General features: G+C 34.4%; 5 protein-coding genes across 11 annotated transcripts; 2 read left to right on the top strand and 3 right to left on the bottom strand.

Annotated features, from left to right (window-relative positions):
• The first annotated feature begins 2,128 nt into the window (after positions 1-2,128).
• Positions 2,129-6,128, top strand: LOC111005724 (Eukaryotic aspartyl protease family protein). Its single transcript, XM_022277340.2, has 10 exons — positions 2,129-2,700; positions 2,938-3,076; positions 3,477-3,718; positions 3,830-4,057; positions 4,147-4,285; positions 4,362-4,435; positions 4,533-4,632; positions 5,137-5,197; positions 5,313-5,384; positions 5,628-6,128. The coding sequence occupies exons 1-10, from the start codon at positions 2,393-2,395 to the stop codon at positions 5,870-5,872; spliced, it is 1,608 nt and encodes a 535-aa protein (XP_022133032.1). The 5' UTR covers positions 2,129-2,392; the 3' UTR covers positions 5,873-6,128.
• Positions 6,129-11,213: 5,085 nt separating this feature from the next.
• LOC111005804 (Heavy metal transport/detoxification superfamily protein) lies at positions 11,214-12,007 on the top strand. Its single transcript, XM_022277439.2, has 2 exons — positions 11,214-11,370; positions 11,486-12,007. Exons 1-2 carry the CDS (start codon positions 11,214-11,216, stop codon positions 11,782-11,784), a joined length of 456 nt encoding a protein of 151 aa, XP_022133131.1. The 3' UTR covers positions 11,785-12,007.
• Positions 11,926-15,182, bottom strand: PNSL4 (FK506-binding protein 16-2). Of its 7 annotated transcripts, none has more exons than XM_088124366.1 (8): positions 14,771-15,182; positions 14,355-14,447; positions 13,682-13,742; positions 13,522-13,590; positions 13,130-13,264; positions 12,366-12,893; positions 12,206-12,271; positions 11,926-12,116 (listed from the first exon to the last, which is right to left on the bottom strand). In XM_088124366.1, the coding sequence occupies exons 1-5, from the start codon at positions 15,101-15,103 to the stop codon at positions 13,185-13,187; spliced, it is 636 nt and encodes a 211-aa protein (XP_087980492.1). In that variant the 5' UTR covers positions 15,104-15,182; the 3' UTR covers positions 11,926-12,116; positions 12,206-12,271; positions 12,366-12,893; positions 13,130-13,184. The 7 variants fall into 7 exon arrangements, with proteins under 7 accessions (XP_087980492.1, XP_087980489.1, XP_087980497.1 ...); XM_088124363.1 differs by having other exon boundaries at positions 12,366-12,889; XM_088124371.1 differs by having other exon boundaries at positions 13,134-13,264.
• Positions 15,183-16,400: 1,218 nt separating this feature from the next.
• LOC111005395 (Cupredoxin superfamily protein) lies at positions 16,401-18,841 on the bottom strand. Its single transcript, XM_022276874.2, has 5 exons — positions 18,472-18,841; positions 18,286-18,378; positions 17,983-18,201; positions 17,695-17,883; positions 16,401-17,589 (listed from the first exon to the last, which is right to left on the bottom strand). The coding sequence occupies exons 1-5, from the start codon at positions 18,760-18,762 to the stop codon at positions 16,633-16,635; spliced, it is 1,749 nt and encodes a 582-aa protein (XP_022132566.2). The 5' UTR covers positions 18,763-18,841; the 3' UTR covers positions 16,401-16,632.
• Positions 18,842-21,712: 2,871 nt separating this feature from the next.
• Positions 21,713-22,306, bottom strand: LOC148213406 (uncharacterized protein At1g05835-like). The gene is made up of 2 exons (XM_088127183.1): positions 22,205-22,306; positions 21,713-22,095 (listed from the first exon to the last, which is right to left on the bottom strand). The coding sequence occupies exons 1-2, from the start codon at positions 22,266-22,268 to the stop codon at positions 21,785-21,787; spliced, it is 375 nt and encodes a 124-aa protein (XP_087983309.1). The 5' UTR covers positions 22,269-22,306; the 3' UTR covers positions 21,713-21,784.
• Between the last annotated feature and the right edge of the window lie 430 nt (positions 22,307-22,736).

The following is a 22,736-nucleotide window of genomic DNA, read 5'->3' as shown; positions in this document are numbered from 1 at the left end:
GTGAGAATTGATTATAAAATTGTATTCACGGGAACTCTACAAACATGTTCTAAACATTATCTTTTGAATTATAAGAATCCTCTCACAGAAATAATTATTCTTTCCGAAACAGTTTCAATGTGATCGGTGTTACTGTTTAGATCATATATTTAAAATTTGAATTGCTTTTTTTAATTATTATTTATTAATCTGATGAATCAATTAAATAATTTATCATTTGCATTCACAAGTGCAGTGCTGCAGCTGAATGACAATGAGTGCGCTCTAGTTTTAACCGACACGTAAGTATTGTTGGACCACCTTAATTTCGTGCCTCGATAACTTCGTTTTTGAAAGTTTTTCCCTCTCCCAACCATAATCAAGGAATTACAATTATATAATTGACAGTTGGAGCATTTTCCTTTTTCCCATAATGCTTATTTTAGGATTATTGTTCAAATAAGGAGTAGGAATTTAAATTTAGAATAGTTAAAAAGTTACTAAGGACCTGTTTGGTAGGAAGGATTTAATATGTGATTGTCAAATTTATTTTTGAAATTTATTTTTGAAATCTGTTTCTGAATCTTGTGATCATAAAAATTGAAAGTCTTTTAGTATTTTTACATTTTGATATTGAAGCTTTAAAATGCAGAATTATATTAAAAAAGGATAAAAATTCAAAATATGGATAAATACGCTATTTCATGTTATAAATTAGTTTTATTGTTGCTAAAATTAAAATAGATAAACAGACTATATTATAAATTATATAATAATGATTATATAAAATTTATAACATATATGTTAATAGAACAATTTTTTACATTTACATTGAGATTCAATTTTCATATAGCAAACACATACATGAAATACAACTTTTTTTCTCATTGAATTCCTTATTTTCAGGTCACTGACCAAATGTAGCATAATGTTTCAAGTTGAACTACGGTGAAATTAACTCTTAGTTACGGTGCTTTTTAGTTTATAGTTTATGAATTAGTTAGAGTAGTAGGGGATGAATTTCAAATGACATGTGAAATTTAAGTGTTGGAACATTGTTATTGTTGTTGGACGAATGAGACACTCACTGTCCTAACTTTTAACACAATTACATGAAATATATTTTGAGTTAGGAGTTTACTGCTTATATAGAAAAAGCCCATCATCGATAATTTTTGTACTCATCGCATGTTTAAATCGAACATTGGTGTTACTGTTAAGGTCACTAACTCTATTTCTATAATACATTTGGCCAAACATTTTAATTTGGACCAATCTATATTTGGCCAAGCATTTTAACTTGGACCAATCAAACCAACATAGCTACACATTTGATACCTACCAAAAGTTTGCATTTTGACCGAACACAATCTTAGGGAATTCAAATAAGGGTGATTTTCTTGATTATTCAGGTGGGCAATTTCATGTGAATGTTAAAACTTTGCTGCATTTTTTCTCTCCATTATTCATTATTTGACTCAATTATTGGAGACACTCTGACAAACATCCTACTAACATTAATCAATTTTTTTAAAAAAGATTTTCATTCTTGCATCTTTCCGTGGATTTAATTATTTATTATTATTATTTTTTTATCGATAAAGACTATAACTATAACATTATATGATTTTTTTGGATACATAAAATATTGTTCACGATAAATATAAAATTTTCACATTTATTGAGAGTATTATATTAAAAAGAAAAATTATCTAAATTCAAAAATATCTGTCAAACCTAAATTAGTTAAGAAACTTCTAATATGGTTGAGGTGTCACAAAATTGATCCCATATCAAAATCAATTTGAATATTTTATTCTTGAAAAGTTCACAGTAATTTCGTTCGTTTCGTTTGAAAAGAGTAGATAACTCGAACCAAAAATAGTAGTAGCCTGCATTTAATTTTTATAAATAATCACAAAGCATATTTCCATATTTACATTGAAAAGATAATTATGAAAAATAAAATAAAATAAAGAGCGAGAAATGTATCCAACTGGGGCTAAAGAAAACGACAACCTCTCCTATACGCGCGCGCACAGTGAAAAGGGAATTAGTAAGTAACACGCGCCGTAGCGCGCGTGCATCACAGCTGCGCTCCGTCATCCTCGTCGCCTTCCTTTTCTTTTTTCTTCTCCCTCTTCTATTTATCCCACTCCCGCTGTCTGCTGCTTCCTCTTTACATTTCATCTTCACTCCATTTTTGAAACTTCCGGGAGAAACTCGTCGGCCTGTTTCTGTGATCTCTCATCCGTAATTTTGATCTTCCGCTCGTAACCGCCAAATATTTCTGTTCTGTTTCTCGTTTTGGTCCGGTGCGGGAAATTGAGGCTCCGAGTCGTTGGCATTTCTTCTGAAGCTCCAGATCTCGACTTCGAGCTACTTCATTCGTCCCTTTAAGGACTGAGTTGTAATGTCGCTTCGAAATCTGATTTTGTTGCTGACTGTGACGGTGATGATTGGAGTTCACCAGGCGGTGTCGATTACGTTCACATCGAAGATACTTCACCGGTTCTCTGAGGAGATGAAGGCGCTTAGGGTTTCAAGGAGTACGAATACGAGTCTACGAGTGTCCTGGCCTGAGAAGGGGAGCATGGAGTATTATCAGGAGCTTGTGAGTAGTGACTTCCGAAGGCAGAAGTTGAAGCTCGGCTCTCGGTTTCAGTTGCTTTTCCCGTCCGAAGGCAGCAAAACCATAGCGCTGGGGAATGATTTTGGCTGGTCACCATTACTCTACCTTCTTGCTATTTTCTCCTCCCCTGTTCTTGCTATGTTTATTTTTTATTTTTTCCATTCTGCATCTACTTTTCTGTATGTTTATCTTTTTGCCCCATGATTTCTCTGCAAACCTTTTCTTTCCCCACCTCCCTAATAGCCTTTTGCATAGTGGCACCTTTATCACAAAATTAGTGTTGTGAAATGTTATTTTATGTACCTGATAATTATTTTGCTATTTAGGTTGCATTACACCTGGATCGATATCGGGACACCAAGTGTTTCGTTTCTGGTTGCATTGGATGCTGGGAGTGATCTACTTTGGGTTCCTTGCGATTGTATAAAATGTGCTCCCTTGTCTGCAAGTTACTATGGCAGTCTGGTAGGCCTGATTTTCAGAATCTGCTCTTTCTACGTAGGCATTAGTTACTTCTAATTCACGACTTATGCTTTATCACCAAGCATGTTGCTTTTTTCCATTTCTGTTTAGAGTAAGGGTCATGCTTGGACAAATTGTGTTCTTGTATTCAAAGTTCTGTACTGCTTTTTCGCGGAAAAGAAGGGCATGGTCGGTTCCAACGCAAACAATCCTCAAAGAGGAGGCGGACATGATGGACTCTGTCATCTGCATCTAAAGAGAAATAATTGGCTAATTCATTTTTGGCTCAATATTTTAATGGATTGTGAAGTCTTTTTAATAAGACAGAAAGTTTAGCACTTATTTCCGATGATTGATTGGCAGGTGCTCCTGCTCCCTCATGTTTGGGGCATCTATAATGCAGGATAAAGATCTGAATGAATACCGTCCATCCAGTTCAAGCACCAGCAAGCATATACCTTGTAGCCATAATTTGTGCGACTCAGGCCAAAACTGCCAAAGTCCGAAGCAGTCGTGTCCTTACACTATTGACTACATAACTGATAATACTTCGAGTTCAGGATTGCTAGTTCAGGATGTATTACATCTTTCATCCGATTGTGAGAATTCATCTAATTGTACTATTCAGGCTCCGGTCATTTTTGGGTATGGCCATTGATCTCTTCTTTGTAGCTCTAATTTTTTGCTCGGAATGCCAACTACAGTAATGAGTAAGGATGCTGTAATTATATTACCATTTTCCGTTCTCTGATTCAGATGTGGTATGACACAAAGTGGTGGTTACCTAAGTGGAGTTGCTCCGGATGGTCTTTTCGGGTTGGGGCTAGGAGAAATTTCGGTTCTTAGTTCCCTTGCCAAAGAAGGATTAGTGCCGAACTCTTTCTCACTATGTTTTGATGAGGATGGATCTGGCAGAATCTTTTTTGGGGACGAGGGACCAGCAAGCCAACAAATGACTTCATTTGTGCCGTTAGATGAGAAATAGTAGATACCATACTAAATTATCTTCATTTTTATGATTATCGTTTGTTATATTTGCTGACTGAAGTCTCTGTCGTACCCAAATCTCTCAGTGAAGCCTACATTGTCGGGGTGGAAGCATGTTGTATTGGGAATTCTTGCCTCAAGCAAACAAGTTTTAAAGCATTGATTGATAGCGGAACGTCTTTTACGTTTCTCCCTGAAGAAGTATATGAAAATGTTGCGATGGAGGTATTTTCTTTTTGTAGTTGAGCCTTGTACTTAATTTATAGTCCGTTTGTTCTTTAACCAGTTCTCCTCTTGATAGTTTGGTAAAAGGTTAAACACTACAAGCACTGTCACCTTTAAAGGATATCCTTGGAAGTATTGCTATGAGATCAGGTGACATCAATGAGATGGAAAACCTTTAAAAGTCTTTCCCCTTGTGTCTTCCTATTTTGTGAATGTCTAATCTTAATATTGTGGTTCTCTGTAACAGTGCAGAAACAATGCCAAAGGTTCCGTCTGTGGCATTGTTGTTCCCGCTAAACAATAGCTTTGTGGTTCATGATCCTGTTTTTCCTATCTATGGCGATCAGGTAGATACACTTTCCTTCTGAGAATTTTCAAGTGTACATATCTGATTTAGTGAACGTGGATAAAGGTTTAGACTTGATTTTTGAAAATTGCCATAATTAGCAGTTAATTGAATAGCTTCCACGTTTAGTGGGCATACAAGTACCATTAGACATTAAATTTGGTTTCATATTAATGAAGTTGACACCCTCTTAATACCCAAGAAAAAAGAGCCCTCAAGGGAATGAATAATAAGAACAACTAAAACATTGTAAGAAGAAAAGAATATCTGTTTAAAGCATCAAGATGAGGTAATCTCCTCTTCTTGTATACATACTAGCAGTTAATTTCTAGTTTTAACTATCTACTAAATGATACGACTGTTATCCCAAGAAAAACACATGATGCGAAGCATCACTTTTTCTTTTTAAATTTGAATATCACATCACTTACGCTGCACGCGTCAAATAAGTAGTACAAGAAAATAATGCCTATGGTGATATTAAAATAGTACTTTATGGGTACAGGGGTTAGCCGGATTTTGCTTTGCTATACTACCTGCTGATGGAGATATCGGGATACTGGGACGTAAGCTCACAATGGTTCCCTTTCGAATGAAGATTACTTATAAATGATATGTGCTGTATGTGTAGTAAGTTGTAGATTTAACGTAAGTGATATTCTTGAAAACTGTCTCGTGCAGAAAATTACATGACTGGATACCGGATGGTATTTGATAGGGAAAAGTTGAAGTTTGGTTGGTCACGCGCAAATTGTAAGATTTCTAGCTGACTCTAGTACTTGTCATGAATTTGCAGCCTCTTAGCAGACCCTTACATCTTGTGCATCATAAGCATAAAAGGAAAAAATTGTGTACTCATTTCTTGAACCTGTATAATTCACACGTGGCTTACTGAACTCATCTCTTTATTTGGGGGGTTTACAACTATAACGCCAACCCCTCCCCCCTTTCTCATTGTGAAGTTACTGTCTCATTTCGACGATTTCCATGTCGCAGGTCAAGATCTCGGTAATGGCAAAAAAATGCCCCTTGCTCCTGCAAAAGATACACCACCAAATCCATTACCAGCCAACGAGCAGCAGAGGGTTCCGGGGGGGCATGCAGTCGCTCCTGCCGTAGCTGGAAGGGCCCCCTCTAAACCATCAGCTGCCGCCCCCTGCTTCATCCCATCCAGCTTTTATACGATTAGATTGCCGCAGCTGCTTCTTCTGGTACTCTACCTTGTTTGTAGTTGCGTGTGATGTAGATTCTGAGCTTTTCTAAGTTTTACATGTAAATGAAGGTCGTTTCTTTACATCTCTTCTCCCCAGCAAGGGCATGTCGATCTTCTGTGTCCTTGCAAGTTGCATCACTGCCATTTTTTTCCCTTTTTTTTTTTGGGCATTATATAGGCCATCCAGTGGGGGGTTGATGATAGTAGTTGCATTTTTGTTTATGTAGCTACACATTCTTCTATCTATATGTTTTATTTTCTAATGTATATTACCATTAGTTGTACTTGTACTTTTTTATAATTTATTTGTGCAGACTAAAAATAATTGTAGTTCTAACTATGGGATTCCCAAGATCAAAACTCATAAAATGAACATAAACGTGATATTTCCTTACTAGAGAATGTTTTTATGCAATATTGGAGACATTCAATCAATGGCTTTCGATACAATTTTGGGTCATTTGGCAGTGGTTTCACTTTTTGTAACTTGTAAGCATGTTTGCTAGCGAGATTAACAAGGACAATTTGTGCAATCAGAGGAACTAAAATCAAAGTTATTTTTCGTTCACATTTTTGTAGATATATTTTCCTTTCAAATAAAGAACAATTTGAGTGTATAACTCAATTGGCAGCTTCACACTAAGTAAATTTACTATTTCTAATCTTGTGCACATGGATCAGCTTATCGATTGAGAGAGAAAATCTCGGATGAACGCATTTTTCATTACAACATTAAATGGATGCATACTTGTCGTCAAATTGATAGATGGAAGAATGGAGTGAATAACAACACCACCTTACCTTAAAGTGCTCTGAATTTTAGATGGTTGAACTTAAAAGTAAATAATAATGAATTTAAGATTTCCCACATTTAATTAGTACCACATCTAAATGTAAAACTGATCCAGCCACTTCCCTATCTTCTAGAAACATACTCATTGGAAATAATTTCAGAACTAATAAAATGTTTTTTTTTTCCTTTTCATGTTCCCTACGTGTGAAGCCAACGCGAATTCCAATACACACGAATAGAATTTTAATGTACTAAAGAATACGGGGCACTATATAATATAATATAATCTAAATTAATTTCATACCCGCCACCGCGTACAGCGTACCACAAATTATTTGGTCCATACTTTCTCAAAAAAAAAAAATATATATTATTTGGTCCATACCAAAAGTTGGACACCATATTATTGGTCATTTGGATCTCTACGTTCAACATTACAAGTTGTATATCAACTAAATTAACTAAGTTTATAAATAAAAATTCCAAATTCTTATTATCACAACTCTTTTGTCGTACCCATCTTGACAACATATTAAGGTGTATACGAAAGCAAAGCAGTTCAAAATTTTTTTCCCCTTTTCTTTTTTAGTACATTTTTTTCCTTTTAAAGTGACTTATTAGTGGATGATAATAAATAAGACATATACTGGTTTACAAAACAATAATTGGAAGCTTGTTTGATTGGAACAAAAGTTAAAGCTAGAAGTTTGGTCTATAATCTAATAGATTTTCAATTAACTTTGAATTATGTATTATGTATTGAATAATTCCTTTAGGTTTCAACTTTTTATATAATAAATTTTTGATCTGTTATACACTTTTTAAAATTCAAAGAACATTTTTTTTATAGCAAATAGACGTAAACAAAAGAACAACGAGAGGAAATTAAAGTAGAGATGGCTGATGGCCCTTCCTCAAATCAAATAAAGACCTATTAAACATACCATTGAAAATTCAATGATCTATCATTGAATTTGAGGATTATTAAATGCCACTCTAAAAAATTGAAGGGCCAAACTTGTAATTTAACTCGAAAAAATGATTGACTCATTCCCTTTTTTTTAGTTTTGAAATTTACTTTTTTATTTAAAAAATTCTAGCAACATTGTAAATACTAAAAAGGACTATTTATTTTTTGTTTTTAAATTTGGTAAAGAATTCAAAATGTTTTGAGAAAAGTAAGACGAAAAAAATAAACAAATCATGAGCAAGAGCAAAAAGGCCAATTATTAGAAACGGAAAAGTTCAAAACCAAATCATCACAAAAAGGAGTCCTTTTATTGAACGGGTAAAAACAAACATTCATTTTAAAAGTATTTTACTAAGCCTCCTCAACCTCAAGTAAATGATTTGTATAATTTGAATTAACAAATCAAACATTAACTTATCTCAACTCATGAAACCTATTTTTAAAAACACATAGAAGCTATGAAAATTACATATACTTGTATATTTTTATGATCTCTTTTATTCGATCGTAGCCGACATGAGCATAATTCAGCGATAATTGACATATACTACTTTATTCTTCGATGTTGGAAATTTGATCTCCCATATCCTCAAATTGTTGTACTAAAAAACCATCGATTATACAGATTAAAACTCACTAAAATCATGACAAAGACGATAAACTTTCTCGAAAAGAAATTAAGGAAGCTAGAAGAATAAAAGGAAAAGAATATAGGTGAAAGTGGAAGATAAATATAGAGCAATAATTGTATTAGTATTAGAGTGGTGAAGAGAGGGTCACCTCTTCTATTCCAAAAGCTGTTCCATTGAAAAGAATAAATAAAAAAGGAAGTGTCTTTTGTCTAACCACCCCACCCCCAAACAAACAAAAGTACACCAAGATGAATTTTTGTGAACCCACTTTCTCTTCTTTTTTTTTTTCGATTAAATATACATCGAATTCGGGACTCAATTTAATAATTTAAACTAGTTCAGCGATAAACGTATCTATATTTTTTTCTAGCTCAATAGGTTAAGATACTTAAAAGTTTTAATTTTAGTGATCTTTAAGACATTTGGTTTGTTTAACCATAAAATCGATATTTTAATTTTAATTCTTATTTCTTCTGTATAATTCTCATTTGTCTTTGTATTAGAAAATTTGATCTTCGTATAATAAGAAATAATATTCTTATCTTCACAGTGAAGGTCCCACAATCTATACATGTTTTGTCCTATCCCATTTGTTTGGAGAAAACATTATTCCAAATTAATTTCACACCAATTAATTTTTTTAATTTCGAGATGTGGACTAACTGTTTCCCTTCCCTTGTCATGACTCAATTCAATAAAATTAAAACTTAATTTGAAGTTAAGGTCGACTAATTCATACAAATACGAGAGTAAAATGAATGTTTGTTTATACTAAAAAAATGGAAAAGGTTGAATAAATGGGGATGATTAAAAATATTCCTTACCCATAAAATGAATAGTTTCATAGAGTGACTTTATTAAATAGGAAGGTGAAAGGGAAAATAGAAACGAAAGTGGCGAAAGAAAAAGTGGGAATTAGGCACACGTATTTACTCAATTCCCTTAATAGAAAAAGAATCAGCTTTATAATCTTTCTACACACACGCCAAACCACCCCTATTTCCAGCCTTTTTAAGTTTTATGCACCACACAATTAATGCATTAATAACTTTCTCATTCACTTTAATTTGTCTTAATTAATTTTATAGTGGTTCGTTCGTTTTGTTAATGTTGCTACATGTTCAAAAAAGTGATCATTTTGATCTCTATTTGTAAAATTTTAACATGAAGACTCTTTAATACATATTTATTGATACATTTCAAAAAATTTAGTGAGTGAAGTATCATGCTAAAATTATGACATAAATAAATGAGATTGAATGGAACAAAATTTTTACTTTCTAAAAGCACAAGGATCGAAACAGACATTTAAAAAATATAGAGACTAAAACGAGCAAAAATTAAAATTATATAGACTAAAACAAACAAAACCCAAAAATATACGCATCAAGATTATTTAAACCTAAATTTTTTTTTAGTTGAAAGTTAAAATTTGCAGTCGTACACTTAGTAATGTTATATTTTAGGAAAGATTTGGAAAACTATATTATTTTTTTTTAAAGAAAATCGAAGATTGCATTGGTTGGGGAGTAAAAGTTTAAAAAGAAATTTACTTTAGAGAGGTTAAATGGTCCAAGATATAACTGTTTATGGTTTGTTTTTTTTTTTTTCCAAGTGGAAAGGAGAAGATTCGGACTCATGATCTCAATTCAACATCCACCTCAATCGACCTGGATGACTCCAATATTTTCACAGGACGACCAAAATAAATATTTTGAAAATTTAAAGAACAAAATCTAAAGGCTTGAAAGATTAACACTAAAATAAATATATATTGTACTAAAAAGAAGACCGAAATAAACCTGGTCTACCTTTGCATGCATTTTTTAACCCATCGCTAATGGTTTGATTTATAAGAAGAGTTAGTACTAATTACCAATAACTTTTGAACTCAAAATGAAATTAAAACCACTGAAAAAGACAGGATAAAGACAGAAATGAGAGAGAGAGATTATTTTATTTTAAGACCTTAAAAAAATACAAACAAAAAAGTTTGTTTGGTTTATTTTTGTAAATTAGAGAGAGAAGTGGAGAGATGAAGGAAGGAGGGTGGCCACTTTCCTTCGGTTCCTCTCCAGCTGAACAGAACAGTCCTCCTCAAACAAAAATTAAATAATTATTATTATACAATTTTATATATTTCCTCAGAAAACGACATGCCCACTACTTTTAATTTTCTTCCTACCTAGGCATGTCTGTCGTTTACTTGTTATTTGAGCCATCCAACCCATTTTGATTAAATTAATCAGTTGTCTGTTTTAATTGATTTAATCCCATTTTACAATTTCATCACCTACCTTCAAACTTAATGATTGTAAATCAAGCTTGTTTAGAAACAAATAATGTGAAGGAAAATTGAAATACGCTAAAATAAGGAGGGAGACTCCATATGTTCTAAGGTAAAGGCGGTGCAAACAATAATATAGCATTGGGTTTTAAAACTTGTTAGAGAAGAATTGAGCCATGACTCCGTTTGAATTTTTAAACTTAAATAAAAGGGCAATAATCTTCCAAAGGATGGACCCAAAAGTACCTGCTCATTAAGAAAAGTATATACACTTGTTTTAATCATCTTAAAAATCTTGGCTTTTTAAAGTTAATGCAACGTCCACAGCAACATAAACCAAGCCACAGCCAGGATTGTTTTTGCTGATTGGGGGGCCACGACCCAAATGGCTATATAACAAGGAGGCCTGTTTCATGAAACCATCCCAAAACCAGAAGAGCGAGAGAGAGAAAATCAGCCTTTTCCTTAATGCCCTTTTCTCTGCTTCTTTGAAGGGAAGACAGAGGATCCATTGTTTCTACCCAAGTTACCTGTACCTTGCCATTTTCTCTACAACTCAATTTGACCTTTCAGATACCGTTTTCCCTCTTCCAAACACTGTCTTCCCACTTCCTTTTTCCTCATTTCAAAGTTTCTCTGGGTTTTTCTGCAACTTTTTGTTTTCAATTGTATTGATTAAAGTGCGAAATGGGTGTTGGTGGGACTCTGGAGTACTTGTCAGATTTGGTGGGCAGTAGCCATAAACACAAGAAGAAGAAACAGCTTCAAACTGTGGAACTCAAGGTCAGAATGGACTGTGATGGCTGTGAACTCAAGGTCAAGAATGCCCTCTCTTCACTCAGTGGTATGTCTAAAGAAATCCTCTCTTTTTTTTTTCCCCTTCAACTGTTCTCTCTTTCTAATGCCTAAACTTGTCCAATTAGAGAGAGGTTTCTAACAAAATGTGGTGTGTTTTGAAGGGGTGAAATCTGTGGAGATAAACAGGAAGCAGCAGAAGGTGACGGTTACAGGATATGTTGAAGCAAGCAAGGTGCTAAAGAAGGCAAAATCGACGGGGAAGAAGGCAGAGATATGGCCGTATGTTCCCTATAGCTTAGTGTCACAGCCTTACATTGCTCAGGCTTATGACAAGAAGGCACCACCGGGGTATGTCAGAAATGTGGAGCACACTGCCTCCACTGCTTCTGTTACCAAATATGAAGACCCTTACATCAACATGTTCAGTGATGACAACCCAAATGCCTGCTCTATAATGTAATGTAATTCTGGTACAAGTCTAATGTTTTGTACCACTCTCTGTCTTTGTGACAGTTTCTTCTTCTTTTTAAGTCTCTCTCCCTCTCTTCTGCTAATATTTTTGTCATCGGCTCAATAATTCTGGTATGATACGATATATTACTATGTGTAATGGAATCATTTTATTGAGAAGAAAGGTCAACTTGGGATAAATGATTAGAATATCTGGGGTTGTTAGCTGTTAATAGAGATGTAAGAGATTACTTTATTTTTGCTGTTGGTACAAAAGGTTGCATGGTGTTGTAATTTCTTGTTTGTGAGACGACTTTCACTTGTCCACAGCTGTTCCTTCACCTAAAAAACAAGATTCCAACCTGGTTATTAACTGTTAGGAGGGAAAAAAGAAGAAAAAGAACTCAGCTTTATCTTAAAAGATCAGAAACCATAAGTGTTATTGAATTGAGAAGCAGCGGGATGCTTATGTATCTGCTTTCGGTTTGGAGAAGAGCCTAAAAAATTTGAACACAAAATTCAAATTATTTCAAACCGCATTTGGTCCCAGCAAACCAAGAAAAGGTAAGTGCAGAGAACAAAATTACAAACCAAGCCTGCCTTTTCTTTTTCTCTCTCTTCACAGAACGTGAGGAAAGAATCCTACTTTCTTTGCTTTTGGCTTCAGGCCCTTTTTCTCCGTTAACCTTTTTCTCAGATCCAATGGTACATAAAGAGATATGGCAGTGGGAAAAAATAAGGGTGTTTTGTGTGTATTAATTTTGTGTTCTTTGACAATTCAATCATACTAAAACAGAACATGTTCGAACAAATGTGCCCATTTGATTCCATTTGAAAAAGTTACTGACTACTTTTACAAAGTATAATAGCACCCGGCATGTAAATACTGTCATAGCTTGTAAAAACATCAAGTACATGTTTTGCTGATTGAAAATGAGCAATTTCAACCATGTCCAGATGGGATTTTCAGCTAAAATGGACTGTTAATCCTTCTGGTGGGTATTTGGAGAAAAACCAAGTATTCTGCCTTAATATTCAGCTTGGGTTCCAGATCCTTGGAAATTTCAGAAAGATGTACACTTCTTTTGCATTGCCAGTTAGCTTCGACTTAAATTCTGGCTAACCAAGAGGGGAAAAAAAAGCTCATGAATACAAGACGACGACGTAGGAAGCATGTAATAATGATTTCCTATTTGAGATACAGTTTCGAGATAAGCATTGTGACTCTACTTTATGAGATGGGCGAAAAAAATGGAATGCATTCAAATAGCTCAGTGTCGTGTGCATGACTTTGAAGAGACCAACAAAGGGAAGTTTCATCTGATTGAATATATATATACAAGTCAGAAACTCACATACTCTGCGTTGTCTATCTTCAACAAATTAGTAGGAAAATGGACATCATTTCCTTCACTTTCTATTTCCTGAGTAGACTCCAACGAAATTTATATCATACACAAGAGTTGCATTGCCAGGTATATTGCAGTCACCTGTAAAGACAATACAATACAAATGGCATTAACACTGTCCATGGTTTACTTTGTAATTTTGTATTTCTGTTTCCGTAGTAGCGTAAAACAAATCTGGAGGCAAAGCAAATACACTAGCAAATAGCATTCCCCAAAATAAACTAGAGCAATAATCCCAACAAGGAGTTTCTGACAATCACTGATAAGTTGCAACATTGTCGTACAAATTTAGAAAGCCAAGGCTCAAAACAAAAGCTGTTTGGTTTAAAGAATTGGACCTGAAAAGCAGCCTGCTGGTTCTGGTCCATATGCTAAATGTGGAGGAATCTGAAGCTTACGTTTGCCACCTGGCTTAAATCAGTGGGGCAATAATTCTTAGAACCCATTCAGAGAGCAAAGAAAACCACAAAATCCTACTTATGTTGTCAGTAGACGTACCTACTAGCATTGGAGGTACTCCTTCACCCCCTAATATTCCCTGATCCAATCCTCTTATTACCTGGTAACAAACTTATGAATATTAGTCCTTATCCAATGGGTCAGTGTGGTTAGTAATTTTTTTTACTCGGATACCCACACTCAGACATGGGGAAATGACTGTAGTTAGTTAATGAATGTTTTATCTATTATGTCAACTTAATGGTTGGTTGCAAGTAAATCAAAAGCTAGTTTTGCAGGTAGAATCTTCCTCATAATCTATGTACGGGAGAAGGAAAAACTTCACTGCCCACTGCTCACCGATCTTGATTACAGAGACCTTTCTTGCATTCTCATTCAGCTCTTTCCTTTTCAAATCATTAAATTAAACACCCACCAATTCTTTCGACATCTTTGAGCATGTGAACAATTGGATTTGTGGGAAAACTAACTGCAAATAAGGTCTCTTAGAAGATAGTTATATCTTGGGAGATGAATGCCAATCAACTCAATCCTGGACAGGCTATTCTGTTGAGTGTTGACAATAACTTCAGATATATATTTTTTGATCACTTTTTCCTCTTAATCAATATCATTGCTCCCAAATACTGTAGCCACCCACTCTTAAATAAGTTGGACAGACTTTTCAAGCTCATATGCTTCTGAAAAACCGTACTGCAAATTTAAGCAATACCTTGCCAACACCAATACGCATGGTGAGAGGTCTAGCACGCTTATAGCTGCTGTCAAACACTATCCCATCAGCAAACCGTGCAGTGTAATGAACCTGCATTTGAAAGGAAATATAAGCCAAAAACAGTTCATCAAATCCTGTATGAAGGTTGAAACAATTTTCAATGGCAGAAGATTTTATTTTGCAACTCATAACATAAACACTTCACATGCGGACTCAGCAGAAAGGCCTAAACGATTAGATAATGATAAATCTATTTATCAAAACTACGTATTCGAGGGAATTTCCCATTACAAGGAAGCAATTAAACATAATTTCAGCGGAAACAATGAGCTATGTTAAACCACAATCAAATTTGATGGTGTGAAGAAAAGTAAAATGAGAAATATACTTCATGATTGAAGATTGGAACTGACATTGATAAGCTCACCATAAGGAACTTTCTCACCGGAACCCAGGGCGATGTCACAATAGCCAAGCCCAGAAGGCACATAATTGAACTCGCATAGAGGATCCCCAACAGTCGCATAGTATTCAATTCTGGTTGCGCTGGCATCCATGGGAGACAGAGCCAGAACCGAAGCAGCCAGAAGCCCAATGCCCATATTGCATATTGCCTTCTTAGAAGCAGAAACTGAAGAAGAAGAAGAAGAAGAAGGAGCGGATTTAACAGTTGAAGACAATTTGGGGGTGAAGATTTGGGAATCCTGGGCTCTTGGGGCTGTGAATATTAACGAGGGGAGTGCCATTTTAGTATGATCGGATTCTGCTCTATCTGCTGCTTAATGGTTGAAGGTGGCAACTGTGATGCTCTGAGGCAGTGGTTTGAATGAATGCGGACATGGATATGGAGAAGCGTAGGGACCCACAAGTGGAAAATATGGGCCATTAGATATGGATAAGAGCCTTTTAAAACCGAAACTTTCAGTTGGTCTCTTGGGCCCAGACCTCAATGTTTTTGGGCCTATGATGTTGAGACTTCAGAGCTGAGTCATCCCTACAAAAAAAAAAGCGAAATTTTCAAATATTTAAAAATATGTTATATTACAAATTTAGTCCCTCATGTTTGAGTTTACCTTCAATTATTTAAATATTTGTATATTATAAAAATAAAATGTAGATCATACATTAATATGATTGTATCATTAAGAAATTAATGAGACGACTAAAGTAATTTATAATTTAATAGACTCATGCACTTTCATTGAATATGAATTTTTATTAAGTGAATGTCCATTAACTTTTACTATGTTTAATGGGCTTTAGAAAATAATTTATAAATTGGATGCAAGGTTATCGTCTCCAATACACTAAACATATTTTAATTCTCTTTTTTTTCGTTTAATAGTGAGAATTTTGAGTTATGGTGTGTTTGGTTGAAGAAGATCTATCCCATATACTGAGGAGCTACTGAATTCGATTGTAGTATAATGCGATTGATGATCGTTCTTGCATCTAATAGTTTGATATGCATGATTATGGAGTTATCATTCTTGTTAGTAATCCCAACATCGATTTGTTTTTTATACTTCAAGTTAGCTTCAATTTGATTTATATGGTTTGGTTAAACTTCAAATCGTACCTACCATTGCTAATAGGACAAGTTTTACATTTCTGTGACACTAAGCTAAGTGTTTCGAATTTGGATGATAAGTTTAAAATGAGTAAAAAATATGAGTAAAGAGGTGAATATAAAATTGATTAGGGATAGTTTATTAACTTTAACCAAAGTTTTAAGATTAAATTTAGATAGTCACTTAAAAATTACTTTCTCTTCAAATTTAAACTTATTATTGATGTAAAAGTTAGTCATCTTTAAATTATTTTAAAAATTATATATAATCAATTAGATAAAAGGTCAGTTATCTTGTCATTTTCACCATGGTCGAAATTAACAACTACTAAACCAACAATTTCAATATTTTTAAAACAAAAAATTACATATTACATCTTTTCAAATAAAATTTTAGGATGAAAGTGGACATAAATCATGCCCTCTAGTCGGTAAATAATGCATATAACTAGTCGGAAAACAAAAAATAAAAATAAAAATAACACGTCAATTTTATTCTTATTTCAATAATTATTACAATTTCTTTAATAGAATAAACATTACAACTACGTAATAAAGAATAGAACAATATTTACACTCACATTGTAAGTATTCTATAGTTATTACTGACTGAGCCTAGAAGTTGAAATCTCTATCATATTAGTGGGAGATGTAAATAATAGACTTTTGTGGAATATAAATAAATATGAGTAATCAAAGACTAGACTAAGGCGTTATGAATTTTTTGGTGTCGCCGCAGCCCATTATAGAAGAAGGCAGCCGCCCAACCTTGTGAATCCCTTCTTCAAACACAACTCCCATCCCCATGAAGAAATGGGCCTCGATATGGCAGTGGAAGGCCCAAACCCCAGGGTTGTCCGCCACAAATCTCAGAGCCGTCCACCCGAAAGGGTGCACCGCCACCGTGTTCTTCATGATCGGATTCTCCAAATTGTACCCGCTCGGATCTTTGTACACATCGAATTTCCCTTCCCCGTACCCCAACACCCAGAAATCGTGCCCGTGGAGATGCCACGGGTGCGTTTCGCTGTTGTTCGAGTTCATCGTGTTCGCGTTCTGCAGAATCACGTCCACCGTCGCGTTGAAATCCAACCGGTAAATGGCGTCGCTCACCGTCGCCTCCGGGTTCGGCGCCGGGTTGAAAATGTCGTAGCCCTTGAAGTCGTATCCGGTGGGGGGTTTGGCCTGGCTGAAGGTGTGGAGAAGATTCTTCTTCAGAGATATAAGGTATGGGGTGTGGGGCATGTTGAAGGATACATTGTTTACCGACCACCGCCGGCGTCCCTTCACGGTGTTCTGCGTGTTCAGAAATACGATTACTCTGTCCGTGGTTTTGGGCGGCGCGTGGATAAAACCCCGCCGGGCTTTGATGGCGTGACTTTGGGCTAATCGGGGCTTGACGTCGTCCCAGGCGGGCCCCGCCAGAGGAGTCGTCGGAGGCGGTCTCCGTTGGTGGTTTGGGTAGTAATTGAAAATGGCCAAACCAGGGGCGGTGGCGGGTTTCCGGCTGACCACATGGGTTGCGGCCCAGTAGTTTCTAGAAGGGTCTTGGTCGGCTTTAATCAATACGGAATACGTTTCTCCGGAGTATATGAACAAGTTTTTCACTTGAAATGGCTCAACGTAATGCCCATCGGCTTCAACCACCGTCATATTATGACCCTGTTCCACAAAAAAAACAGAGCAATTTCAGTACTAATTCAGACCCATTTCTTTTTATAGCGAGTGAGTGAAGTGAAATAAAATTAGATGCAATCTCATTCTCACCTCAATTTCGAAACTGAGGGCTGAAAGAGAAGTGAGGCTTGAAACTCTCAATCGGTAAGTTTTTCCGGGCACGACTGCGAGTGCGTGAGGAAAACATTCTGGGCTGGACGAGTTGCAGCGACCTGATTCTGAAGGTGAAGAACCCAGCTGAGAGCAATTGAATCTCCCCCTTCCTTGGATCAGAAGCGACTGCGAGAATTATAAAAACGAACAACCGAATTAGTAAAATGTAAAATCAATTGGATTTGAGTGGAAATTAATGGTAAGAGGCAGAGGGAGATTTTTTACATCAGGCTCTCCGACCCAGGTGAAGCCATTGCCGGGGGCAGCCAATCCGGCGGCGTGTTCATGGCTGCTGTTGTGATACCAATCGGTGAATATCATATTACGATCGTAATCGTAGGAGAAAGGCTCAGATTGTCCTTCTGGAAGCCACACGATGATCGATCCATAGAGGCCCTCTTCTCTTTGCATACCGTAGTGGGCATGGTACAGGTATGTCCCTGGCTGCACATTTTACACATTCAGAACGTCAACGCCTAAATTGTCGCTAAAAATTCTCTCTGTTTTTTCATTTGTTAAAATCCTTACCCTGTCGACAACGAACTGGTATTTGAAGGTTTCTCCAGGCAAAATAGGACACTGAGTGACACCTTCTGTTCCATCACTCCATGGCGTTCCAATCTTCGATCATGATACACAAAAATCCAAACACGTAAGAACCCAAAAAAAAAAAAAAGGAAAAAAACCAGCTGCGACGTGAAATTGGGATTGTACCTGCCGGATTCCATGCCAGTGGATGGCAACGTTTTCTGTGCCCAAGCTGTTCTTGAGGTCGACGATGATGGTGTCGCCTTGGTGGGCGTAGATGGTGGGCCCAGGAGTTCTGCCATTAATGGTCATGGCGAGCTTCTTATAGCAATCTGGGGATTTGAACTCTGACCTCACTTCCCATTTATAATACAAAGTTCTTGCTTCCGCAGCTGGAGATTCCAATAAGAAGATCACCAACACGCACAAAAGAATTAGCAGGATTCCTCTGCCTCTGCTCTGTAACACCGAAGCCATTTCTTCAATCGTTTTAGTTCTTTCCGAACCCCAAATAGCATTGAGATTGATGGGTTTTGCAGAAGAATCAATTGGAATTTCGGTCCATATATAATACATCCTTCAAGTCTTGGTCAAAGTAAACGGTTCATATATTTCTCAGGTATCTAGGGCAGCTTCATACCAAATTCTTCATTTCATTTGTTTTTCTTTAATTTGTATTATTATATTATGCTTGTTTTAATTAGGTTTATTTGTATTTGAATTATTCAGATAGTAAATTAGTTATTAATCATAAATATGTGGGAGTGAGAAAGGTAGTTATCTATTTAAATTATGATGTTATTAAAATATCTTATCCACTTCAACTATATTCAAATTAATTAGTTTTTATTCATATTTTAGTAGTACAACTAACGTATTATGTTGTATTTTAAAGATAGTAATTCTATTAATAAAACTTTCGCTGTTTTTCTTTAACATCACATAACAAAACTTTATATTAAATATGATCTTTTGTTCCACAATTCATCCAATATTTAAGATAATTCCAAATCTAGTATAATTGAAGTGAAATATTATATATATATATATATTTTTTTTTTTTTGTATAAGATGATAAAAAGCTAATAGTTGAAAAATAATTATGAATATACAACGAAATAAAACACACATAAATCAATGATCATTACGAATATAGTCCATCAAAGTCTAGGTTAATTAAGAATTTTTATGATTAAGACAAAAATATATTGGTTACCATCACTAAAATTAATAAGTGATAAATGATTTAAAAAAAAGATATATTTTTTAGTATTATTTACTATTAGTTTCTATACTTAACTTTTGACTATAAACTACAAAAATAATTGTTTACTCTCAAATCACCCCACGTGTTGTTTTGTACAATTGTGCACTGGTGGGTGGGGTTTCTTAAATAGTCAAATTAACTTTTAAACATAATAAATTCATTTGTATACCTTTTAATCATAATCATATGAGAATGGTTTTTATCTGACCATTTCCACTCCAAATTTCTGAGATTTCACATTTTACATTTTGTTCCTGTCTTTTTGTAATAATCAAAATTAAAAAAAAAAAGGATAAAAGAACGGAAAGTAAAGATAGTATTGGTTGAAAAGTACGCAAAAGAAAAGAATCACATGATATTCAAACAAGATGGCGAAGGGGTTGTTTGAAAACTGAAAAGGACGCGGATAAAAGAGAAATATGATAATATTAGAAAATACTTCTAAAATTTTCACAATTTCAAAGTTAAAAAAATAACGATGCACTTATTATTATTATTATTTTTAAGTAGCTTTTGTTTTTCTAAAATATAAATTCTCCGAGATCTTTTAAATTAATATTTCATAAATGTTCAAATTTATTATTATTATTTTTTCGAAATGTTAAAATTTATTTTTTATATATATATATATTTTACTTATGGACAATACCCAAGTCTCTTGTCACTCTGCTTTCTGAAAGTACAGATTAAAATTTATTATTATTTACACTTTTAGATTTTCATTTTTAAATAAGAATGTTTTCACTGCAATACCCTAAAATATTAATGTTCAGAGATGAGTAGTCCATATCTATTATAAACCTATGTAAGATCAATTTATTTTCGACAGGTATAATTTTATGCATTTATCTTATTTATTTTACCTTCTCCTTCCCATTTGGTTTTCTTATGTGATTAATTTCTTCTTCTTTCGATTTTCAGCCGGTATAATCTATCCATCAATTTATGGCAACTTTGATTAACCACGTATTTTTAATTTCAGACACGTCATGATATTATTATATATACCATTCTCAATTGTAGTTTATATGATTATAGCATATTGTATACATTACTCCTAAATATTATACTTCATTGTTGAGAATGGTAATTCAATATATACATAAAATAGAAACACTAATTATATATTACATTTCTCATTATTCTATACTATAGTCCTTAGAATTGTTCCAAAACTACATGTTTACCAACAAAATTAATAAGTTATCGTTATTATAAAAATGATATAAGTTATCAGTAACTTTAAATCATCCGTAACACTTATGTGTATTGAATTGTTGGAATTTAAGAATTCTAGTTAAATGTGCAGTGAGTCACAATAAATGTAGTTAAACGTTGGAAATACATCGAAATGCTAAAAAAATAGTAAATCACTAGAATAACACACTGTAATAATGATAAAAGCCGGGGGAAATAACAAGAGTAGCTGAAAATAAAGTATTCAATTGCTTTCGATGGATTAAGAAACTTCAATAAATAAACATAGTTATTGGGGGTCAACGGATGAACAATTGAAACATGGAAATAAGAAAAGATTAGGATTAATCTTTAATGTCAAAATATCATGTCAAAGCGAGCATAGCTCAGTGGTAATTGACAAATACTTCCAACCAAGATATCATGTCAAAACGAGCATCGATCTTTGGAAATGGTAAAGCTGAAAATAAAATATATATGGAACGAGTATTAATAATAATCGTATATCGATGCTTTCAAAGAGAGAATAAAAAAATAAATATTTAAAGTTTAATTGTTTTGACTAAATTCAATAAAGATTTCTTTATTACTACTTTGCCCCCAAATTACGGCCTCTTTTGTCCAATCCGCGTAACGTAACCCTGATTTAGATAGAATCAAACCTCCTTAAGTTATTTCAAAAATTAATGAACTTTTCCAAGTAATCAGCGCTGAAACATTTTTGTTTTCTTTCGAGTGATTCAAGCTTTATTTTCCTCAGAAGTTTCTAAGAAACCTCATGGGAATTTCGTATATTATTATTTTATTTTCACTACTTTTATATGCGTTTGGAATTTTGGATTGTCCTTTTGTTTCTATACATGTTCAAAGGAGCAAGTCACCACCAAACATACAATTGATAATATATAATAAACTTTGTAATATTTGGATTGCAAAAAGGGTAAACATGGAATGGAAATAGATTATATAATAAAATCTGAATGTGGGTCACATTATTTTGATCAAAAGAAGAGAGCAAGCTGTGGAACATAAACTTTAAGAACAAGCAATTTGCGAAGAGATGGGCTTGAAAGGGAATGATGGGTTCGATGCATAAGTGAAAGTGATGGGTTTGGAACTGAAAATTGGCTGCCCATTGTTGACCAAACACTCAGAGTCAGAAATGGCTAGGATGGTGGGATCAATGCTTAATGTAGTTTGAAATCCAGTGCAATCCAATTTCACGTCCGATTGAGAACAATGGCAATTGTTGCTTATTGTGACTCTCCATTCTGTCATTCCATGGATCTGAAATCCAGTTTCCTTTTGGCTGATTGTTAGGTTGTTCAAATAACACTGGCAATTCCCTGATGGAAAATAAAAATGATAATAATAATTGAAGTCTTAGAAATGTAATAAACAAGAAGAACAAATTTCAATGAAATACATTATATTGGTTAATAATATATTGTATACCTTTGGAAAGGAGAGAGAGGAAGAGAAGTGCAGTGAAAAGCTTGACGAAGGTAGCCATTGCCATTTTGGTGTTTTCTTTTTTGTTCGAATAATAAGGTTTGATTTGTGTGGAACAATGAACTTTGGGGACGGTCCTATTTAAAGGGCTTTGTGTAAATTGTAAATATGGTAATCGGTAATAAATTAAATACATTTCATTAATTGAGATTCATTTCCGTTTCCGTTTAGGAGAATTCCGATCCCTAAGATATCTCGGACGCAATTTAGTGCGGTAATTAATCAAGTAACGGCGGACATCATAAATATTTTACAATCCGATGTTTAACTTAAACGTTTGAGAATTTGTATACAGTACCTTTAATTTTACAGAAGATCGTTTAAAGGGCATTATGGACATTTGATTATTATTATTTTTTATATAGAAATTGTGTGTAGGTTGTTTCCAAATCCAAATAGATATTTCGAACATGTCCATATAAGAAAATATTTTCAAAATAGATTTTCAGGTTGAATGGAGAGAGTTTTTTCTTAC

The sequence above is a fragment of the Momordica charantia genome (genome assembly GCF_013281855.1).
Source record: "Momordica charantia cultivar OHB3-1 chromosome 1 unlocalized genomic scaffold, Mcharantia_2.0 BLBB01000001.1, whole genome shotgun sequence".
Classification (NCBI taxonomy): domain Eukaryota; kingdom Viridiplantae; phylum Streptophyta; class Magnoliopsida; order Cucurbitales; family Cucurbitaceae; genus Momordica; species Momordica charantia.
This window is presented reverse-complemented; position numbering and strand designations above follow the sequence as displayed.